Source organism: Engraulis encrasicolus, unplaced genomic scaffold, assembly GCF_034702125.1.
Source record: "Engraulis encrasicolus isolate BLACKSEA-1 unplaced genomic scaffold, IST_EnEncr_1.0 scaffold_319_np1212, whole genome shotgun sequence".
Classification (NCBI taxonomy): Eukaryota; Metazoa; Chordata; class Actinopteri; order Clupeiformes; family Engraulidae; genus Engraulis; species Engraulis encrasicolus.
In genome coordinates this window covers 2,407-25,063 of record NW_026945609.1, presented here as the reverse complement: position 1 = coordinate 25,063, position 22,657 = coordinate 2,407, and the positions used below count along the sequence as shown (strand labels likewise).

The 22,657-nt window shown below is 42.4% G+C and overlaps 1 protein-coding gene, 1 long non-coding RNA gene and 1 other non-coding gene across 8 annotated transcripts; 2 read left to right on the top strand and 1 right to left on the bottom strand.

Annotated features, from left to right (window-relative positions):
- Positions 1-3,679: 3,679 nt before the first annotated feature.
- LOC134443404 (uncharacterized) lies at positions 3,680-11,664 on the top strand. 5 transcript variants are annotated; one of them, XM_063193194.1, is made up of 11 exons: positions 3,680-3,857; positions 4,168-4,317; positions 5,994-6,146; positions 6,530-6,583; positions 6,732-6,865; positions 8,038-8,115; positions 8,496-8,750; positions 8,844-8,872; positions 9,221-9,316; positions 9,787-9,860; positions 11,026-11,664. In XM_063193194.1, exons 3-8 carry the CDS (start codon positions 6,099-6,101, stop codon positions 8,860-8,862), a joined length of 588 nt encoding a protein of 195 aa, XP_063049264.1. In that variant the 5' UTR covers positions 3,680-3,857; positions 4,168-4,317; positions 5,994-6,098; the 3' UTR covers positions 8,863-8,872; positions 9,221-9,316; positions 9,787-9,860; positions 11,026-11,664. The 5 variants fall into 5 exon arrangements, with proteins under 5 accessions (XP_063049264.1, XP_063049260.1, XP_063049263.1 ...); XM_063193190.1 differs by lacking the exons at positions 8,844-8,872; positions 9,221-9,316; positions 9,787-9,860; positions 11,026-11,664 and having other exon boundaries at positions 3,680-3,739; positions 8,496-8,827; XM_063193193.1 differs by lacking the exons at positions 8,844-8,872; positions 9,221-9,316; positions 9,787-9,860; positions 11,026-11,664 and having other exon boundaries at positions 6,735-6,865; positions 8,496-8,827.
- Positions 9,428-9,552, top strand: LOC134443408 (small Cajal body-specific RNA 14). The gene has a single exon (XR_010033658.1). It is a non-coding gene; the product is annotated as a small Cajal body-specific RNA 14 (non-coding RNA).
- Positions 11,665-15,944: 4,280 nt separating the features above from the next.
- LOC134443403 (uncharacterized) lies at positions 15,945-22,345 on the bottom strand. 2 transcript variants are annotated; one of them, XR_010033656.1, is made up of 6 exons: positions 21,644-22,345; positions 21,027-21,100; positions 19,933-20,002; positions 18,148-18,214; positions 17,829-17,901; positions 15,945-16,587 (listed from the first exon to the last, which is right to left on the bottom strand). It is a non-coding gene; the product is annotated as an uncharacterized LOC134443403 (long non-coding RNA). The 2 variants fall into 2 exon arrangements; XR_010033657.1 differs by having other exon boundaries at positions 21,973-22,345.
- Between the last annotated feature and the right edge of the window lie 312 nt (positions 22,346-22,657).

Below are 22,657 nucleotides of genomic sequence, written 5' to 3'. Positions count from 1 at the left end.
CAAAGGAAAACCCATCCAACTTTTCCTGCAACAATTTGCAACTTTTATGGTGATAGGCGATTGAACTTGTGTCATCTGTCGTCATAGATAAAATCAGAATGTTTATGCGAGATAGTAGCATGCAACCAGTCATTCGAGTGTTGCTAAAAAAATTGGGTCGTGACAGAATGAGAGTGGAAAATGTTGGGTCCCAAGACTGTTCCAGTTGAGAACCACTAATCTAGAGTATCAGTAGTCATGTGACCATGGAGAACCACTGGTCTACTCTGTGCGACACTTCTCGTGTTCACTTGCTCAACTGTCATCATCATCATCATGTTACCTCACGTGACGTCAGTATATTAGTTGGTACACAAAGCAGCAAACTCTGTCTGGGGGTGTTTTGATGTGCAAGACTTCAATATTGCTATACAAAAGAAATGTATTATTATTATTATTATTATTCTTAAAACTGCAGTGGCCACTCAGAATGATTGGTAAGGTGGTGCAATGCTGTTGGTGCTCAGACTTGTGGTTGTGAACCGTAACGGGACTGGACTGGTGGATACTCAGTCAGTCGCACCCCCACCCTCAGCCCCAAAGACACCTGGCACCCCCACCCTCAGCCCCAAAGACACCTGGCACCCCCACCCTCAGCCCCAAAGACACCTGGCACCCCCACCCTCAGTCCCAAAGACACCTGGCACCCCCACCCTCAGCCCCAGCTGGCACCCCCACCCTCAGCCCCAAAGACACCTGGCTGGCACCCCCACCCTCAGCCCCAAAGACACCTGGCACCCCCACCCTCAGCCCCAAAGACACCTGGCACCCCCACCCTCAGCCCCAACTGGCACCCCCACCCTCAGCCCCAAAGACACCTGGCACCCCCACCCTCAGCCCCAAAGACACCTGGCACCCCCACCCTCAGCCCCAAAGACACCTGGCACCCCCACCCTCAGCCCCCAAAGACACCTGGTACCCCCACCCTCAGCCCCAAAGACACCTGGCACCCCCACCCTCAGCCCCAAAGACACCTGGCACCCCCACCCTCAGCCCCAAAGACACCTGGCACCCCCACCCTCAGCCCCAAAGACACCTGGCACCCCCACCCTCAGCCCCAAAGACACCTGGCACCCCCACCCTCAGCCCCAAAGACACCTGGGGTTGGCTATTCTTCCGGTGGCCGACAGGCTCCCAGAGGTGCGGCTCCACAGGACCCTCTCCCCCACCCAACACCTCCACTGTTGAGGGTTTTTCTCCTTTTTTGTCATCCATTTTTAGGGGCTTTTATTCGTTTATTTGATAACACAGTCTGAGATGGTGACAGGAAGCGAGTGTGACAGGGAGACGGAGTGAGATAGGAAAATGACCCCGAACCGGGGTCCCCATGGGCATGCAAGGCCAAATGTGGGGGGCTTAGCGCGCTGCACCACAGCTGTCCCGCCACACTGCTCCATAGGGGCGCTATTGGGGGCTGCCCCCTTGCAGGGGTGAGGCATAGATGCAATTTTGTTATGTGCAGTGTGCAGTTAACACTTGTGTGCTGTGGAGTGCTGTGTTGGAGTTGGAGTTGAAGTTTCCCAATTGGGATTTCTTTCACTTCAGGTTTTTCACTACAGGTTTTATTCAAATGAATGGATGCAGCTCTATCCGATATCAATCATATATGTGGAAGCATTGGTATGGCTGCCTTTTAAGAGGGTCATGACAGATATGTTTGTATATGCTTAGGCATTATTGCTTGTTGTGTTTTTTCTCTCTCTCCTTCTCTCTTCCTTTTCTTTTCCTGCCTATTTTATATTTTATTGTTTTTATGTATACTATGATGTGTGTTTGCCTATTGGGCCTAGAGCCTGTAATAAAGTTCACAACTTAATGTAGCTCAATCATGTTTTAATTTTTGCCGTGAAAAAAATGTGTATGCCAGATGTCCCAGAACCTTGGGATGTCAAAATGGGGTCTCATGCCAAAAAGGTTGGGATTGGAAACCTCTGGTTTATAAGCATAACGGCATTATAATAACATGCACAGCCCAATACAGTCATTGCAGGCTATGCAAGGCCAGGCAAGGCAAGTTTATTTATATAGCGCATTTCATACACAGGTGCAACTCAATGTGCTTCACAAAGTTAACAAATGTAAATGAAAGGAAACAGGGAACAAAGAAGGAAATGAATTAGAGTAAAAAAAAACATTTAAAACATTAAGATAAAACATAAGGTAAAAATAATAATAAAATAAAATAAAACAAATTAAATAAACATAAAAATAATAATAATAATAAAAAAGAATGATATGTAATTTAAGCTAGGGGAAAGCATGCGTCATACAGAGGTTTATAGACTATGCATTAAAAGTAGTCTATATCATACCAGCATAGAGTAAGGTAGCCTACCCAACTTTAATAATTTATTATAACACAACATCATAATAGCATGCATGGTGTTGTGATACATACTGCCATTCCTTGCCAATAATTGGGTGACTTTTACATTACTTTATATGATGGGGTGGCTCTTTGAAAATGTATTTTCTTTCAAACGTATTGTTGTTATTGTTATTGTCATGATATGGTAGTACTAGTATTAGTAACGTGTTTTACTTTGAAGTACACATTTATTTTGACATAGTAGTTGGCCGAGATTTTGTCATTCGTCACTTCCTCCCTCTCGTTCAAGGAAGTCAAAACAAACACAGCACAGCCCCGACAAGTGTAGTCAGAACATGTAGGCTACTTTCCCGTTGTTTGTGTTAAGCCACAGCTTTGGATACACCGAAAAGTGCAGGTAGGTCCGTTAGTTCATTCAATGTTTGTGTTACTACAACCGCTTTACTTTCTCTGGTGTAGGATAGTCAACACAAACATTGGAATGCAATAAATCTTCTCTCCCGACAGAATAATACAGGTCAGACCGTGATTTTCGTTGGTGTAGGCCAGAGATGTTTTTTAAAAAAAAGGAGGATTTATGGCCCTCAATTATACATTCAGTTTTCAACAAGATATTGTACTGATGCTGGTAGAGTCAATCTGTATCTGACCGCTGCGCTCCATTGACACGCTTCTCTGAAGTCGCTGCTATGGATTTTACGGTGCCCATATGCCTTTTTTCTAGCGCAACGAGGCTCAGGCTCATGGAGAAAAAAAGGTTTTGTGCTTGTTGTGTTGATGACGGTATGGAAATGCTGTCGTTAGAGGCCTACACAATACACAATACAGCGTAAGACAAGGGAGGGGTAGGGTTAGGGTGACGAGATTTTTGTAGTCTAAAACCGGGACACTCCGTGCGTGACTGAAGGACAATATTTGGCAATTTTAGAGGTCGGAATGACAAATTGCAACTGACTCCTTCAGACTTTCTATACAAGCACTGGCTGCCATTAATTGTGGCAGGTAAACATGTAATCTTTTCCATATATTTACCCTGATAGACATGGCGTAATCGATGGGTGGCCGAAACCGGGACATATTTGTGTCCCGAGAGAGTTTGCTCGGGACATGGGACACACAACTCCAAATAGGGTGACCACCTGTCCGGACTTCGGCCGGACAACCCCGCCCCTTAACTATCTAACCTAGCGTCCTTGCACAGTACCCGTGGCTTCAACTGAGGAATAACGCAGTCCTCGTTTTGCGTTCACAACCACATTCACTAACGGACGTGACGTGTGTACTACCTGCATGTGATTGGTCGATGAAACGGTGATTTAGTGTGTTTCCGCCCTGTGAATTTACCTTTTTTTAATCGCTTTTGGGGTCGAGGTATTTGTTTATATTTGACGTGTACGCTCGTGAGCATTTAAAATCTTGTTTTTTTCTAATTAGTTTGTCTTCTAAACAATGACTTGTGAACTTTGAGAGCTTCGTGTACAAAAATCTTGTGAGAATCTGCATTGCTAAATTTAGTAGCTACACTAACCTGTCTAAATGTTATCTAATTATTGAACTCTATTCCTAGTATAACTAAAAGTGTGAAATAAAAATCACATATACAATTGCATAACGTAATATAGCCTACCAAATAATATCACGGAATTGTATTTGGCTGAGTCACGAAAGAATCAGGCGTGTATTTGAGATTAGGTGGCTTTTGGGAAATGCTATTGGGAAATGTAGCCTATGTCTGAATTCATTAGGGACCTGGCATTTTCATATTATTTTGTTTGATTGTCTGCATCACTTTACTCAAGCACCCCCATCTCCAGTTGAAGCAAGAAAATGGAAAGGACATGGAAGAAACTGAAGACTCTGAGCGATGACCTGCATGATCCAAAGGAAACTGGTGAGGAACAGAAGAGGGTCATCGGTCCTCCTCAACCACTGCCAATGAAGACAGCAAGGTAACATTTGGGACTACAGTAGAATAGCATTACACATAAATGCTATATATTCACAAAGTTAACCTAAAAAGGAACCTTAAAAATGTATACGGCTTTGTCATGTTTAAAACATTCTGTCAAAAGAATGTATATGGCCATAATCATCACTGTTTCCGTAGTCTCAATTTCCTCTGTATTGGCTTGTGCATTTACCTTCACCATGCTGTTATTTTCCCATGTATTTACCACAGACGGTTCTTGTCGTGGTACACAATGAGCTGGTTCCAGTATGTAATTACGTTGGCAGGTGTCCCACTGCCGATCCTCTCTGGGTACGCTGTGACATGAGTGACCCCCCTGGGCATGGTATGGTTTGGTGTAGAGCCCATCTCCACTGGCAACAAAGTCACTGCTATCAAGCTGTACACTATTCACAGTAAAAGTGCTTAATTAGCCTCTCTGACTAGTCGTGTACATTTGACCATAATCATACTATGGGCAGTCATGGGTAAGAGGTTAGGGTTTCAGACTTGTAGTCCAAAGGATGCCGGTTTGACTTCCGACCCGACATGTTGGTGGGGGAATGTAGTCAACCAGTGTTCTCCCCCATCCTCCTCCATGACTGAGGTACCCTGATCATGGTACCGTCCCGCCGCACTGCTCCCTAGGGGCGCCATTGAGGGCTGCCCCCTTGCAGGGTTGAGGCATAATTGCAATTTCGTTGTGTGCAGTGTTCACTTGTGTGCTGTGGAGTGCTGTGTCACAATGACAATGGGAGTTGGAGTTTCCCAGTTGGGCTTTCATAGTCTGCATCTCAATACTGGGCTTTCATTGAAGATTATCATTCATCCAGGTCATTTTAGTCGAAAGAATATAGTTGTATGTCACTAAACTTCTTTTTGAAGTTTCATTTGTCTTTTTTGTTTTGTTTTGTTTTGTTTTTTTACTCTATTTATGCCCCGGGGCACGAACGTGTGACCTCGTCAACTACAACGGTCCGGCAATGGGAGACACAGTACGATACCGCTGGACCAAGAGACCAGTCTCCCGGTCCAACGGCATCAACACTGTATGAGGCTTTAGGAGGGAGGTTTACCAACGTTGCACGCCAACTCTGCTGGTTAGCCTCCGTTACATGTCATAGACCCATCTGCATCATACAAGTCTGAGTTGGATAGGTTTTCAGCAGAATAAGGGCAGGGACAACAGAAGACAAGTAATCCTTCATAAGCTTGGATAAACTGATGAAGGTGCACCAGAAGAGACACCACGCATCTGTAGCAAGATATTAGTTAGCCAGCTATCACATTCGTTTTTTATTTATTTTTGGGCGGCTTTTGCCTTTATTTTGATAGGACAGTGTAGTAATGATAGGAAGCGAGTTGGGAGAGAGATGGGGAAAGGTCGGCAAAGGACCAGAGCCGAACTCAAAACAGGGTCGGCCGCATAGTAGACAAGTGCCCTACCATTAAGCTACGGTAGGCCCCCCTTGTCACTTTCTGTTTTTGTCAAACAGTATGGCCCTCCCACAAAACGTCATATTATTGGTCTAGAGCATTTGTGCAGAGCAAGCATAACATGAGTTGCAATGTGCTGACTCTTGTCTTACTGAAATCTCTTTCACCATTATTTTCCCACTTCAGTTTGCGGTTACTATTTAGCCATTTTATGTGTTTTTGTGTTGTTGTTTTGTGCAGGTGGAAACCAAGGGCTATGTGCAGTATAACCTGTTTGGCACCATGCAGGTGGAGAACATCATCGAGTCGTAGTGCAGCATTGTCGATGTCTTCAGGTGGAGCAACATGGAGAAGATCCTGCAGATGCCACCACAGTCCTCTGAAGCTGCACTGGTGAGCAAGCACTGGGCAGGCATACTTCTATACTTGTTTATATTCATAATAAAAGCAAACCTTAATGGCTTAATTTCAATAAAGTAACACTACTATGATGCTCATGTAAGTGTAATATTAATAATGGATGCTATTTACATGCTTCTTTCAAAGCAGAAGAAGATGCCCATCCTGAGCTCAGAAGGATAAAAAAACTGCCATAAAATGTATCCAATCAGCCAATCAGTAGTCAAGACAGGTGAATCAGCTCCTCAGTGAATTTACCTTTGTTAGAATGAAAACATGGCAGATTTGTGATATCCATTTCGAGCTGTATGTGTTTCTCTGTCTATGTACAAACTCGTGCAACATGTTTCAATTTGGTATTTTCATTCTCCCCACAGAACTGGAGAACATTGCTAAAAACGGCCATGGCCCAGTGGGGGAAAGTGGCAGAGGTAAGTTAGTTGCCCTTAGAAAGTTAAGGTGCTATGGTGCCTCTAGTGTGAGACAAGTCAAGCACACATGCTGTGGCACATTCAGTATGCTTTGACACAAGCCAGCAAGCTAATGCAGCAAGCAATACTTCTGTTGTTGGTCCTGCAGCAGGCCCTTAAGGAGGAGAAGGCAGTCACTCCCACCCAACAGAAGAGCATTAACATCTACAGCACTGCACTGTGGGCCTGGACTGGAGCCGGGATCTGGAATTCACAGTTGAACTCTGGGTCAAGATGCGAACAGTAAGTCTGCTTTTAAAATTTCTGATGCTGTATGTTAATGACACTAGATGATAACGACGACGGCCAAGGAGATTTCTTTAAATTATTGCTGTATCTGTTTGTCATGATCATATTGTATTTATGGGGCCCCTAAGTCTCCACCCCTTCCAGGCGGCTCGTGGGGCTGGGAAAGCCAAAACTTGACTGGGCTTTAATGGACTGATCAAAGCTATTTTCCGATTCCCCTCACATTCCTCTGCCGATCACACATATGCTATACCTCAGAATTAAAGATAACCAATGGTGTGTTTGTCGACTTCACTTGGCAAGCGTTTTTTGAGTTGTGTGCGTGCAAAAATATGTAATTATTTGGACTACACAACAGAAGTCGCATGTCTGACGTGCAGCCACTTCAGCTGCAGAGCAGCGGCAGGGTTGACTGTGCCTCGGTTCACGTCAAATATGCGAGGCGCACGTTATAGTCTCTAACACAGTTTTGCGCGAAAGCTAAAATAACCTTTCTTGCGTGCCTAAAATGAGTGGTCTTACGGTGCAAATCCAAACCTTAAAAATTCACTGCCATCATACAGTATGTGAAATCCGGAGCACATGCCAAACGGGATGAGGATTTAGCTTGACTCGCTCCATTAACTCCCATTAAAGATTTTGAGAGCTTCAGTCCCACGACTCGGAAGTAGAAGGGCGTGACTTGGTGCCCCATTGTTACTGCGGAGGCATTTTTCCCTGAAGAAAACTAAGGTGGAGGAGGGTTTAAACGGTGTTGTGGACAGGTGCTCTCTTGGTGCATTCAGGCCGACTGAGAGCCGTGTCAGTGCCCGTTCCCGCACCTAATCGCGAACCAGCCATCGTGTTCACGCCACAGATCTTGTCGTTCGCGAACCGGAAACCTGGTTCACAATGCGAACTACAAAATACTTGGTTTTTCTCTGCGAAACGTGACGGCACCATGGCCGACAACCGGTTCATCCGGATAACACAGTCGTCCTGTGCGGAAAAAGTTCAGTGCCCGGTATGAACATGGGCGGTTCACAGATAAGCACTAGTGCAGAACGTAACTGGTGTGGGCACCAGCACCGGCTCCATTCTGATCGGCCTGAAACCCACCTTTTGAGGTTTTCTGCTTTGATTAACAATGAGGTCATCTGGTAGTAATGGCAGCTTGTCATTCATAGGTATAACATCTTACCAGGACATCATGGACTGCCTGAAGATGGTCATCTCTGCTGTTACGTGGCCAGGTCAAGCCATGGGTGAGGTTACATACATGCCACTTCTCTCATTTTTCTCTCATCATTTTTGCATCCCATACATCTCATTTGACCAAGGGCGTTTTACGTCCCTTGAGGTCGTCTTATCCGGACCCAGACATAACTGTAATGCAAATGCAATTTCTATTATTTTTTACAAAGCATATCATACTGTATTTCTTGTGAAACTGTATCGCATTAAAATTAATTTATATTTTCAGGGGACCTAGTTAAGGTCTGTTGCAAAGGTGGCATCCTCGAATATGAATTTATGGGGGGAAATCCTTGTTTGTGTTCATAGTACGGCCCTTGGAGGAATGAAAAAAGTTTTCCCACTCCTGAAGTAAGGGAACTGAGCTTTCCCTCTGTCCTCTCTCCCCCAGGTGCACAGGAACATCAGCAACTCTGGGCCTGCTCATCCTGCAGTCGTATAAGCAGGAGATGGAGGAGGGGAGCCTGTCGAGCCTGGCCCCCGTACACATGGTGCTGCAGATGGAACCTGGACAAGATGAGAAAAAACTACATCAACTACCTCATAGGTCAGCACTGCCCCACACAGGGCCATGCCACATGACTCATGCATGTGTTTGTGTGTCTGTCTGTCTCTTTGACTTTCTGACTATCTGCTGTCTGGACAAGTATTTTTTTAAACAATCATCAATATATATTGAAAGCCTTTCTATTTTGGTGTCTTTTGTTTTGTATCCATAACCCTGTTTATGTTGTTACAGGAAAGGAGTTGACCACTAATTATTTGCTGGTGAGTTTTATGTTTCAAACGTTTCTATACATGGGTTCACCATGTTTATCAACACAGTATTGTTAGGAGGGGCAAGACACTGGCAGCCAACCACATGAGCTCATTTTTTGACAGACAGCGGTTTCCAACAAGCAGAGGTTGAGTTGTGCACAATGGCCAATTTTCCCATCTCATGTTTTGCTTCATTTATTTATTTAGTTAAAAAATACAGGCAATTTTTTAAAAATATATAGTCAAGTTTTTTATGACACAAAGGGTTCTAGTATGACTGTCTATCACTGTCTCTTATTTTATGTCTTTACTTTTTTATATTAAAAGGTCATCGTAAATCTTGACTGTGTCTTGTAGATCGTGCTTGAGGTACTACAAAACCTGCCCTTATGATTAGGAACACGTCTTTCAGATGGAAATCAGACCTGTTGTGATCAGCAGCTTCTACCAAAAGTAAGTTTGCCATGACTCATTGGTCATGTAATTGTCTCACAAACGTATGTTTTAAAATGTCCTTATGTTCAGAAGAGTTCAGGTTCAATACCCATGTGTTTTAAAGAGTGTGTGGAGTTCAGGTATGGCTACAGTACTGAGCAGTGTACAGCAGTCCGTGACGCCACACAAAGAGAGAATGGTTTCGACGGGGCTTGTCAAGACATTGAGTTCCCTGTGTGATGGTTCTAGACACACATTATTATGGCGGTCCATTTATCTAAATTGTTTAATCGTTAAGTCAAAGTAGCAATAGTAGTAAATTGCAATCATGACCTGGATGACAGAGGGTTTTCATATTTGTCTTGCAGTTGTAATTGTGGCAATCAATGTGGTAACATTATTAAAGCCTTTATTGTGTGTGTGTGTGTGTGTGTGTGTGTGTGTGTGTGTGTGTGTGTGTGTGTGTGTGTGTGTGTGTGTGTTGCCAGGGCTTGTGAGAGGTGTGGACGTCCTTCCATCTCAGCAGCCAGCCTCTGGCGAATCATGTGACCTTACACCTCAGGTGAGCCCACAGCTTCATCCACATACAATCGCGGCTATAAAAGCTTGTGTTCCTTTTTCATCAACCTAGGTGTGGGAACCCTGAATGTGAGCTAAGTATTGTCCTCCATGGGTAAAACGTGGCATTGTGGTTAGGGAGATGGTCTTTCAATCTGGGAGTGGTACTTCTTGAGAGCTTCTACCTACCTTCTACTAGGGAGTTGGACTTCTACCTACACCTTAATCCATGGCTGAAGTGCAAGGCACAGAACCCCACATTGCTCCAGGGACTATAACCAATACCCTAAAAAATATTAACTGTTTGTCACATTAGATAAAAGCATCAGATAAGTGTAATATAATGTAACGCAATAGCTGTATGTGTAGACAAGACCATGATGCACATGTGCGTCTCTGATGTGTGTGAAGCACGACACATCAAACCTTTGAGGACTTTTTGACACTTCCATTGACAAAACAAAAAAAGTGTTGCCAGGCTTAAGCTTGGACTTGAGAATGTTATAAGGTCCTTGTGAAATGGAATTACCAAATGTTCTGTCATCCAAACCCCACTGTAGTTTCAATTGGTCTTCAGAGGTCAATTAATTTAACAAATATTGTACAAGTGATGCCACTTTTATAGTCAATTCGTAAGGAAAGCCAGGACAGAGGTTTATTTTGTTTCCGCACTCTGTGTGTGTGTGTGTGTGTGTGTGTGTGTGTGTGTGTGTGTGTGTGTGTGTGTGTGTGTGTGTGTGTGTGGTGTGTGTGTGTGTGTGTGTGTGTGTGTGTGTGCGTGCGCGTGTGTGGTAAGAGATAATGACTTTTCGAGCTTTGTTTTGCAGCATAAGCACAGGCTGCTTGACATGCATGTGAGCCTTGTGTGTGATGGTACGGCATGTTGGCAAATCATAGTATTGGTTGCACTGAACATTGACTGGCAAGTCACGGGCGAGCCCTGTGTGGCGGAATATGCAGGATGACGTTGATTACCGCCACTCTTTTATGTGAAGTATATTACTTTGTACACTTCTGTTGCTTTTGGTGTATTTGTTGTACTGTAACATTACAGTGATGTAACTTGTGCTGATGCTGCTGCTGCTGTTGCTGCTGCTGCTGCTGCTGTTGTACTGTTCCTGTGTATATCATCAGAATTACTCATGTCATGTTACGTTTTTTTTTTTCAGGTGTAATTAGAGGAGCAGTGCGACGGCAAGAAAGAGCTGCACCATGAATGGCCTGGCCCAAAGCCTGTCCAGCTGCTGACAACCTTGGCTGCACCCTGGACATGTCATCCATCAGCCACCCTCCCACTAACATTCTTTTGTTTAGTATTAGAACGTGGTATCTATTTTGTAATGATAGACTTGACATAGTCCTGTGGGAATATAGAAAGCACTTCTGTGAGTCCATCACGGAAAACACTTCCGGTTCCTCAAACATCCGTGTCCATTCCATGGAATTATGTGAGATCAGGTGTGTGTGTGTGTGTGTGTGTGTGTGTGTGTGTGTGTGTGTGTGTGTGTGTGTGTGTGTGTGTGTGTGTGTGTGTGTGTGTGTGTGTGTGTGTGTGTGTGTGTGTGTGTGTGTGTGTGTTTGTCATAAGTCACCTTTTCCTTGTAATTAGACTGATATTATTTGCTGTATTTTTATTAATACTCTGCACTATACAGCAACACTGGATGGATAGATTTTAGGACACTATGATCCACCCCAAGTTATTTCATCTGAACACTTTTGCACCTTGTTGGTTTACTGTGCACTGTACAGTAGTGTGGATGACTTTTTTTCCCCTTGCAATATTGGAATTTGTGTATTTGTGTTCATTATTATTATTATTATTATTCCCTTCTGCATCATTAAAATTAATCTAATATATTCAACCTTGAGTATTTACCATTATTTGTCCCAATACATCAGAACATTGTAAATGATTTTATTTTAATTGAGCACTTCATTTGTGAAATTATTGTCATCATGATGGAAGGGTCACAGTGGCCCACATTTTTGTATTTTCCTTATTGTGAATAATGTAGGGTTTACACAAAAGTTATCATTTGATATTATGAAATTCTTTCGCATTTTGGTATTTTTACATCATGTTTTTGGAAGTAATTAAACAAGTTTGAGTTCATGCACAAAACTTTAACACTTAGCCTACTATATGTGTCTTTATGTTGTACTCTCCTTGACAGTGTGCTCCTTGGTCAAGGTTAGTGAGCTTCGTAAGGCCAAACTGCAGGATGGTCAAATTATATGGACATTCATGAATAATGCTTGGATGGGGCCTATACTAAAAATACGTGAAAATGAAAAAGGGTAGGCTGTAACTATAATGTATTTCTGGACATTCAAAGTGGCGGACATGGAGAAGATCCCTCTTTTCATGCATGATGAACACTCGAATTTGATGGTGGTGGTAAATATTGCTACAAATATTACACAGTGCACATTTAAAGACATCATCTCAGAAGACATAAAGACATAATTGCAATTTACTGTACTGTATGCTCTGTAGAACTCCCTAGTTATGAGTTTATTTTTGCCTCCAGCATCAATCAAGCAGTTAGACGTTTCATACTTTTCTGGACAAATTATGTAATCTCTAACGCCAACATCTGTTCCACGTGCCCATTTTTGTTTTCAATAAGTGGGTGAACTAAAAGGCCTACCATACCAGGGGTGGGGAACCTATGTCTCGCGGTCCATTTGTGGCCTTTGAAGGTGTTTTATTCAGAGCCCCCCCCCCCCCCCCCCCCCCGACATAATTTTGATGTTAAGCAGCGTCACATGAAATCTGTCATTTTGTAAAGGAATCTTAGAAATTCCATTTGCAATAAAACTAAACTATAGGGTCCTAGAGAAGGTGGGGTCTGTGTAAAGGTGGCCGCCTTCCATATAAGCCTGAAGTTCAGGGGGAAATCCTGGTTTGTATTCATAGCCCTCTGAGGACTTCTACAGTCCTTGGAGCAATTTGAAGTGGCTCTTTGAATGAAAAAGGTTCCCCACCCCTGCCATACGCTATCCAGCCTATGGGATTTGTGATCCTTAGGGTTAGGGTTAGCGTCTCTAACTTTGTTTCATCATAGGATGACCAGATTTGGTGTGCGACATCAATGTGTCAAACAAAATATGGGATAGGAGTCTAATGGTTGATTACTCATTGTTTAACTCAATAGCGCCCCCTAGAAATTCATTTTTTCCCATCTTTTAGCGCCACCTACTGGCAACACAGAACAACCTGATGATACCAAATGTGGCATGTGACATCTTTGTACGTCACATAATAAGTATGTAAAGTCAAATTACAGCTTTCATAGTCACAGGCTCCATAGCGCCCCCTACAATTTCATGCATTTTCTCCATTTTTCACAACTTTGGCCACACCCCCTTGACATACAGAAGTACATACATACTTCAGATTGGAAATGTCACTTATATAAGTCACAATGAACATATGAGTGCAGTCAAAATGCAGCCAAAACATTTGCAGACTCAGTAGCGCCCCCTAGAAATTCACTTTTTTCGCATTTTTCCTCATCTTTGGCCCCTCCTACTGGCAACACCTAATGAGGTAGATGCCTGAAATTTGGTATGTGAGATCTATGTATCACACAGAACAGGAAAGTGAAGAAAAATTACAACTTCTATGTTCACAGACTCTATAGCGCCCCCTTGAAATTTCATGTTTCTGAACTTTGGCCCCGCCTCCCAGCAACATACAAGCACGTAGAGGCCTAATATTTTACAGACAAGTTTATCACTATGGACTCTATCAAAATGTGTGCCATATGCTGACATTCAGTGAAAAAAATGGCATTATGCATATCAAGCCCTAAATGGCCCGGCTGCTCTTTCACTGATAGCTTTTTAGGATGTCTTTGGACTCAGCATTGAAAAAGCATTCAAAAATTGGTACAAAATACATTTTTTTTGTAGATCACACATTTCTGCATCAATATCACTCAAAATATTAATGTTTTGATATTTTAAATAATTTATAATAATTTTTAACCATTAGAAGTCATAACCGTAACATGCAAAAATGACGCTTTGTAAGCAATTCTGTTGCCCCACAGTGGCTAATGTAAGTCAAATGCCTGAAAATGGTTTGATTTAAGCACAGCACACATGAATCTATCAATTCAAGTACATATTTGGATGTATGGGTGGATTTTTAGTGATTTATGTACTTACAAGTATAAAAAGTCATAGTAGATTGCTGCCAAAATGATGTATTTCCAATCATCTCTGCTGCTCCACAGTGGTCACACTGATTCCACTGACTGGAAATTGTTTAATTCTAGCCCAGCACACATAAATGTATCAATTTATGTACACATGTGGATGTTTCAATGGATTTTGAATGATTTATTGACTTAAATGTGCAAAAAATCATCTAAAAATGATGTATTTCCAAACTTCTCGGCTGCCCTGCAGTGACTACATTGAATGAAATGTCTGAAAACGGTTTTAATTCAGCCCAGTATACTTAAACTTGTCAATTCTACTACAAATAATGATGTTTAAGTTGTCTTTGAATTATGAAAGTACTTATATGTATCAAAAGTCATAGCCCTTCACTGCCAAAATGATGTATTTCCAACCATCCTTATATGTCTGAATTTTTTTAAAATTCAGCACAGCACACATCGACTTGTGAATTGAAGTAGGCCTACTTATGTGGATGTTTAAGTGTTTTTTATAGGATGTATTGACTTGTAAATACTAAGTCATGGTTCTTTGCTGCCAACATTATTTCCAAGAATCTCTGCATGGATATAGGTTCATGTTAGCAGCACACACCCACTGATTGATTTCACTAGAATATGGATTTTTAAGAGAGAGAAGGAGACTTTGAGAGAAGATTTGTTGGCTACAAACACAAATAAGTGGAAAAATTACTTGTCTGTACATTTCCAAAATGTGTCATATTTCACATCAAAATACTGAATAGTCATTGATTTCAGAGTGGCACAACTATTATGCCTAACTGCACAACTCAAAATAAACATTTTGAAGTGGGTTTTGGGGTATCTGGGGTGTGAATATAATCAGTAGCAAAAGCGGTCTGCAGGCTTCAGTGTGGTAGGCTTAAGTATAGAATATCATATTATAATATTATAGTATAATACTTTTGTAGCCTGCCTGTTGAATGCCAAAAGGGTATTTTAGGTACATTTTAGGTCTCTTCTGCCCCTGACTCAACTCACAGTTAACTTCAGTCTAAATAGGCCTATGCTTGTTTTGAGAGATTGAAGGCATGCAAAATCACCAAAGAAATGTGTGAAATACGACCTACAAATAGGAAAACACACAAAAGTATACGCTGAAGAAGGCTCTGTGCACCTATGCCTGGGTCCCTGATCACGTTTTAAAATTAAAATAGCCTTGTTTGAATAAAGGCTTTTTATATCCTTTGGTCAAGAAGAGTTCCTTGAACCCCACAGACTAGCTCAATCGCCCAATAGTGTACTTTTAATCGCATGATCCGGCCCTTGTGACATGTGCACTGAACAAGGATGGATCAGATCAACAGCCTATCAGGCCTATGCCCAGGGGTCAAAACGCCAAGGGCCCAGAAGCCCAAGCTTCTATAGTACTATTTCCATTGATATACAGTAGAGCCTTTTGAATTGCATTTTATCTGTTGTCTGGCTCAGGGAGTCAGGAAGTCAAAATCTCTGGTGATGAACTACTTCACATCTCATGTAGGGGGATGCAGTCACTGAGAGACCAACTTGTGCACACCTCAGACAGCATTTTTGGACAGGATCCGGGGCAGATGTTGACTAGTGTTAGGGCAGGATCAGCAAAACGGACCTGGCCCAGTGTCTCGTTTACAACTACCCAGCGCAGCGCTGGATCAAGAATGGATGAGGGCCACAACTGGCCTAGATCAGATAGATAGCTTACCAAAACGTGGATAAGAAACGTGATCCATATTACACATTTGGGGCTCATCTGACCCTAATCCTTTTCCTACCTGGGGCTCATTTGGCCCTGATCCGTTTCCTATCTGGGGCTCATTTGGCCCTGACCCGTATTCTGTATTCATATAGGCAAGGGCAAATAAACAAATGAGCAGCTCACAATTTATGCATTTTAGTATTCTTTATTGTTTTGATAGCGTCCATGTCAGTAGGCAATCTCTCGGGGTTGACTCTTCACACACCTGTGAAAGATACTACACACACAAAGCAGATGAAAAGAAACACTACAGTTAATATTCAACTGTCTGTGCAGGCACAAATGACTGATGTGATTTTGCATTAACTGAGAAATAGGGGGGCCACGCACATTATTTACAATGAACTTTGATGGCACCTAATCCAGGTTGTATATCACAAAGCAGTTATTAAAATCAATCACAATGTAAGATCACACCGCACACTGCTACCAGATGCACCCTTATGGACACGCCCAAAGTTGCATAGGTGTACAGCTATTGACAAAATGTGTCTGATTGCACCCAATAACTTTTGCTGTCACACTCATATGTAATACATATTTTTTCCCCACCCCACATATCACTGACCACTTGTCCCGCAACAAAAACAATATCCCCTCTGAATAACTGGTCCACTGAACAAGGACCAAGTAGATGCTTCCCAATATACAAGCAGCAATACCAGTCTCAACAAGCAAGGCAGCCTCAAGCAAAAATTGGAATTTGCGCTGAAAACAGGCACAGGCGATTTTCCTCAAACCTACAAGTACTCTCCGGGGACATTTTCCAAAGTTTTCATCTGAAAAAGAAATGGGGGAGGGGCAACAAGCAAAAAAAGGACAGTAGTTCATCACTGAGCAGCATAGTTGGAATGATATATGCACAAAATGTAGGCAACAATTTAGGAGATAATGTCGATTCGAATCTGAAGTGACAAACCTCATTGCCATCAGCAGCGGGCATTAATAGTGCAACAGGCAGTTATCAAGAAATACTTACATCCAAATATTGAGAAAGCGCATTTTAAGTGAAAGGATGTTCTTGCAACATCGTATAGGGCTGTATAATAATTACTTTTAATGCATCATAACATTTCCAAGCCAAATGGACTGCAACTGTGGAACACCTGCACCTATTGATGTATGAGAGCATTCTACTGCAGCATTCCAGAATTCCTCAAACTACAGCTCACAAGACCTCACAAAATATGGCATATTGTAATATTTTGATCCAGTGGTGTAGTTTCAATTCAATTCAATTCATTTATTTCTTCAGGACATTGCACATTAATGAACATAAACATACATATACATATATGTAAATGTGCCAGATTGTAGCCCAAAGGCTAATTTCCATCTGGTGTCCAAAATAGGCAGGCTAGATGTTTACAAGCATTATAAATTAAAATCCCAAACATACATCTAAAACCAAAACAGACTGTTAGTAACAAAAGAAATGAAACACAATACAGACACAAAAAGCATGTCAATAAGAGAGAGAGAGAGAGAGAGAGAGAGAGAGAGAGAGAGAGAGAGAGAGAGAGAGAGAGAGAGAGAGAGAGAGAGAGAGAGAGAGAGAGAGAGAGAGAGAGAGAGAGAGAAAAAGTCCCCAAGATAGGGCTATGTATTATGTGAGTAGTTTACCTTTTTGTGGTGGGTATACTGTATATTTGAGCATGTTTGTGGTGGGGTATACTGTATATGTGTGTATATATACTATTCTTAATATTGATTCAATTTTAGGTGGGTATACTGAAATCCCTGACATTTTCAGGTGGGTATACTGCGCACCTGCGTTCTATATACTGTGGACTACACCACTGTTTTGACCCTACCCTAAAACATGACAAGGAATGGATAAGAAGTTACAATTCCTTTTACTCTCTCTCAAACCAATTGAAACCCAGGTGTTGATCCCTCAGTCAAAGAGTAATTCTTACCCATTCCTTGTCATGTTGGTTGGTTCCTTCTGGAAGGCAGTGGCAATGATACAATGGCTATAGACAAAACAACCACACAGTCAAGTCAACATTACACTTACTGTGGTTGGCAGCATGCGTTTCTATGGTCTTGGTTATGTAGGCACACTTCATTGGAAAATTACACCTGGAAATCTGTGAAATACGTATATGTGTGATATGAAATGTGTTCAATAACTGTTCAATGTAAGACCATAATATTATAGATTAGACCCTCTGGTGGACAGAAACACATGCACCGCAAACTAACCAACAAATGAACACAAAAGAAACTCAGACTATCGCATATTTCTCTTTGGTACAGGCCCCTAAATATAGTATTTTAAGAATGATGAATGGTCTATGCATTGTGATGATGTAGGAGATCACAGGAGAGCCTACCTCCTTGATGAGATGGGGAGCGACTGGTGAAGTTGGCTGGAGGGATGGGGTCATCTAAGTCGATGCGCTGTGGTAATAGAGAGCCGTAGACAGAAGGATTTTAGACTGTGGGAAGTAAATGAGTGAATGACATAGGACATTGAAAGATGTGGTAGAATGCAACTTTTATGGTGGAAAACACTCAGGAAGCAATAAATGCTCCGTCTTTTTCTGGCTGGAGATGCAGTGTGCTCTATGGCTGTGTACCAGACGGTAGTGTGTGTAGCTCTGCTCCGCCAGAGGGCGCCGAAGCTACACACATACCATCTGGTGTGAACCAGGCTACTGTATGTCATCAAAAGTTGACCATTCTGAACCTTTGTCAGAGACAACACACTGAGTGCGTTACAATATGCGGCCTTGCCTCCTCCATTTGTGCTTGTTTCCTCGTACCAGGAAGTAATATGTCATGATGACATCACTGACAACAGCATTATATTTCAATATCNTGCAAAAGCTCAATTGTAAACTCGTTTTCTCATTTGCAATTGGGATGGTGAATGAAAAACAGTCCCTCAAAAGTTGTTGTGGCTAGGCTGACAGCTGGGAAACTTTATCGTTTTCTCCACGGAGGAGGGGCCAGGAGGCGGGGCGAGGAAACAAGCACAAGTGGAGGAGGCAAGGCTGCATATTGTAACGCACTCAAACAATGGTCCTCAATGCATTTAGCAACCCTCAGTGCCTGTGTGAATGTAAGGTTAAGGTTGGTGTGAACCAGGCTAGACATACTGTACAGTACCGTGCGTACTGAATATTTACTTTTTTGCACATGTGGCACACTTAACATTTTCAGATCACCACACAAATGTAAACATTAAACAAGGATGACCCAAGCAAACATAAGATGCAGTAGTTTCTCAGTGATCATTTCATTTGTTAGGAGAATAATGCCATAAACCTACACCAGCCTGTGTGAAAAAGTAAGTTCCCCCCTTGTTGAATGAGGAAATATCTGTGATTAATCATATTATTTTGGACAACTGAGGTATATTTCACAGCAACCCAAGTCTGGCTGCTACCAGGCCTTTCAAATAAAGACAAATTCTTAAGTGTGCCAAATAGAAGTAAAAGAAAACAAGTAAAAATCAGTTGGGGGGCAAAAACATATACATGGCACTGTATGTCCTTGTGTATGAACCCCCATTCAGTCAATCACACGCATCAGTCAATCACACGCATCAGTCAATCACAAGCAAGGTCAACCATTGAGAGAAGGAGCCTGTATGAAGGAAGGGTTATAGATCGCCTGACATGGGACCACCATGGTATATATTGCTTTTGAAAGGTTCAAAGTATATTATTAATTAATATATATTCACATATATTCAAGAGTTCAAAGTTCCATGCACAGCTCCTATGTGCTGGTAGATGCAGGACTGTTCAATACTTCAAAAGAAAGGAGTCTACCTTCAAGAAGTACACCTTCTTCACTTAATGCTCGTTTTATTAGAGCAAACAACGCGTTTCGCCTCAGTGCGTTATCAGGGTCACTCAGGCGTTGTTCGCTCTGATAAAAGGAGCATAAAGTCAAGAAAGTGTGCGGTAGACTTCTTTCTTTTTATATATTCACATATACTTTAATACATCATACTGTACACACATGATTGCTGTATTCCATGCTGTATGTGTAACTAGTCAGAGAAGATTGTTCAAGCAATGCCAAAACCATACATATGTACCTTAAATTGACAAATAGAGGATGAATGGTTCAAAACTAAGTGTAGGGAAGTATACCAAGACCCAAACCTTTTAAACACCTGCCTCCTCCTCCTCCTCCTCCGTTGAGCCTGGCAGCCTTTGGGATTCCCATGTAGACCTGTGAAGAAACCAAATTTGGCTGGATGACTACATGACAAAAAATTCTTGCAGGAAACAATTCAGTTGTTTTTGAACAATCTAATGACAATGGGCCGTTCTCATAGTCTGAAAACAGTACGTCTTAACATGTTTCATTGAACCAGATGGCATCAAACACTGAATGGTCCCAACAGGTCCCATCTTGTTCAATGATACATGGTCCAATGATACATGCTAAGAAGTGATCTCACCAGAGTCATACAACAGATGGAAGAACAGAAATTAAGTTAATTTAAATGGAAGAATAGATATAAAAGTCAGCGTATTTTAAAAAATGGTGGACTGATCCTTTGTAAGTGACTACCGGTAGGCCTACCTGTTTCAGGCTGGTTAGAAAAGACAAAAGGAAAAGGTTGACTGAGCGCTCTTGTTCTCCAACTTAGTAAACTCCAAACTGTAGGTGCTCTTGAAGTAAGAAGACTTAAGTCCTTTCATTTAGAGCGTGTTGGCACTAGGGCCGACTTCAGGCAACTCCACAGGTCGACAAAGATTGTCCTTAAGGATTGTCCTAAGGACAATCCTTGTCGACCTGTGGAGTTGCCTGAAGTCGTCCCTAGTGCCAACACGCTCTAAATGGTTAGAAAAGACTTTAGGCTGGTGAAAGGCATCTCATGCCTGCCACTTGACTCCTACTTGGAGTTTATGAAGACATGGGCCTTGGTCAGTTTACAAGTGGTTTGAGTAGTCAGTGGTTTTAGTTGTCTATATGTCTTAAATGTTGTTGACTTTGTTCTACGTTGTTTTCTCAGTGGTGCTGTCCCTTTCTGTCTCTTATTGATTTTTTTGTACATGCAGTTGTATTTCTATAAATAGAGAACTTAAAAAAAAAACATTGCAAACATGTTTTTTTTTAAACTATTTGGTTGAGAAAATCATTGTACCACACATTATACTGTGCTGTGTGCTTCACAAAAAACCCAGGCAAATCGTAACAGGCTTGTGTTTGTGCATACTGGAGCCTCGACTTACTCCTCCTTACTTACTTCAGGACCTGATGGGTGGACTGCCACAGCCAGACACACATCTTCTGCTACTTCTGTTGCTGCTTCTGCTTCAGCTGCAGAGAAAGTAGCCGTGTAGAGGTAGGGGGAGAGAGTGGGTAAATTGTACATGGCATCAAAATATGAATAAAAACAGCTTTTAGTATTGGTAAAGAACACTACTGTTTACAAGGTATTAGTCTCACCGCTACGGGGTCATCCCTATGTTCCCCGGGTCCTATGTTCCCCCCAACCGGGGAGCTTAGGACCCTTTTTTCAAAAAAGGTTTCTATGTTCCCCGCTGCTTCCAAATAGACTGCGGCCGCATGGCAAAGCGCAGGTTGTAGTTGCACCTCTGGCAGGTTAGGTTTAGGGATAGTTTTGGTCAGGGCACACATTTACAACTCAGAAACATTGCATTATTGACATGTTAGGTTTAGGGATAGTTTTGGGAAGGGCACAATTTGAAAACTCGGAAACATAGAATGTGGGGAACATAGAACCCTGTTTTATACAAAGACAGGGGAACATAGGACCTGGGGAACATAGGACTCGGGGAACATAGGACTCGGGGAACATAGGTACGCTCCCACTGCTACATCTCACACAACACATGTCACCTTGGTTTCTTTCTTTTCTTTGTGTTTGTCCGTGACCAGACAAAGTTGCAGGTGTGCTGAAGAGTCGCGAGCTGACAAAAAAGTTCAAGTTACAATTTAACTTGTAACAGTTCATTATTGAAGCGGGAACCTTCCATGTTAGATGCACCTAAATGTCCAATGCTAAAATGGAAGTCCAATCAAGTCCAAATTAAAACCCCAGTTTGTGCAAAGCAACTAAATAGAGCAGCAAACGACAGCATCAGTAGAGTCAGCAAGCGAGTAAGCAGCAGAAGCAGCAAGGGGTCAGCAGCAGAAGCAGTGAGCTTAGCACAACAAGCCCAGGTTACCGTCCCTTCCAGCAGTCGGTTTCTGCTCCTTACTTCACTGGCACTGGCCGATGCCTCCAATGGGGAAAGAAAGAGAAAGGGTCTCAGCAGTGGGAAGAGCCTTCACAGCCAGCAGAATATTTAGTACGCTAAGTATTTCAAAAGCGTACTTACGTTGCGTGGGTGTGGCTTAGCCACGACCCAGATGCAGGATTGAGAGCGTTGCGTACCCTGTGTGGAAACCACAATCCAATGGCGTGCCCTCCGTTCTGTTCCACCTTCTCTGCTGTGACCTCTCCGCCGTGCTGTCTCTTCTCTGTCTGGTCACATCTGGTCTTCTCTCTAGATCCCTATACATGAGTTCTAAATTTTGTTTATAACCTGACTGCACAAGCTTAGCTGCGCACAACTCAACCTCTGATTGTTGGAAACCGCTGTCGGTCAAAAATTATCTCACGTGGATGGCTGCCAGTGTCTTGCCCCTCCTCATAACATTGTGTTAAACACTGAGAACCCATGTATGTATAAAAGAAAGTAGCCACACCCACCCCCATCAGTAGCACATTGAGCCTGCAAACCTGTATTTGAGTTTGTAATGGAATCGCTTTGGCATTGTCCTATCTTTGGCACCTGCAAGTCGTCACCGCACCCCAATTACAAGACACAACAAACAAACATTTCACAGCAGAAGTGAGTGCACCGCAAA

What these genes read in the sequence shown, in the direction of transcription:
- LOC134443404 (XM_063193190.1), top strand. Translation starts at nt 6,099, where the DNA reads ATGGAGAAGATCCTGCAGATGCCACCACAGTCCTCTGAAGCTGCACTG. An exon ending in AGTGGGGGAAAGTGGCAGAG is followed by an intron (nt 6,584 to 6,731) that starts GTAAGTTAGTTG and finishes TTGGTCCTGCAG; the next exon opens with CAGGCCCTTAAGGAGGAGAA. An exon ending in TCTGGGTCAAGATGCGAACA is followed by an intron (nt 6,866 to 8,037) that starts GTAAGTCTGCTT and finishes TGTCATTCATAG; the next exon opens with GTATAACATCTTACCAGGAC.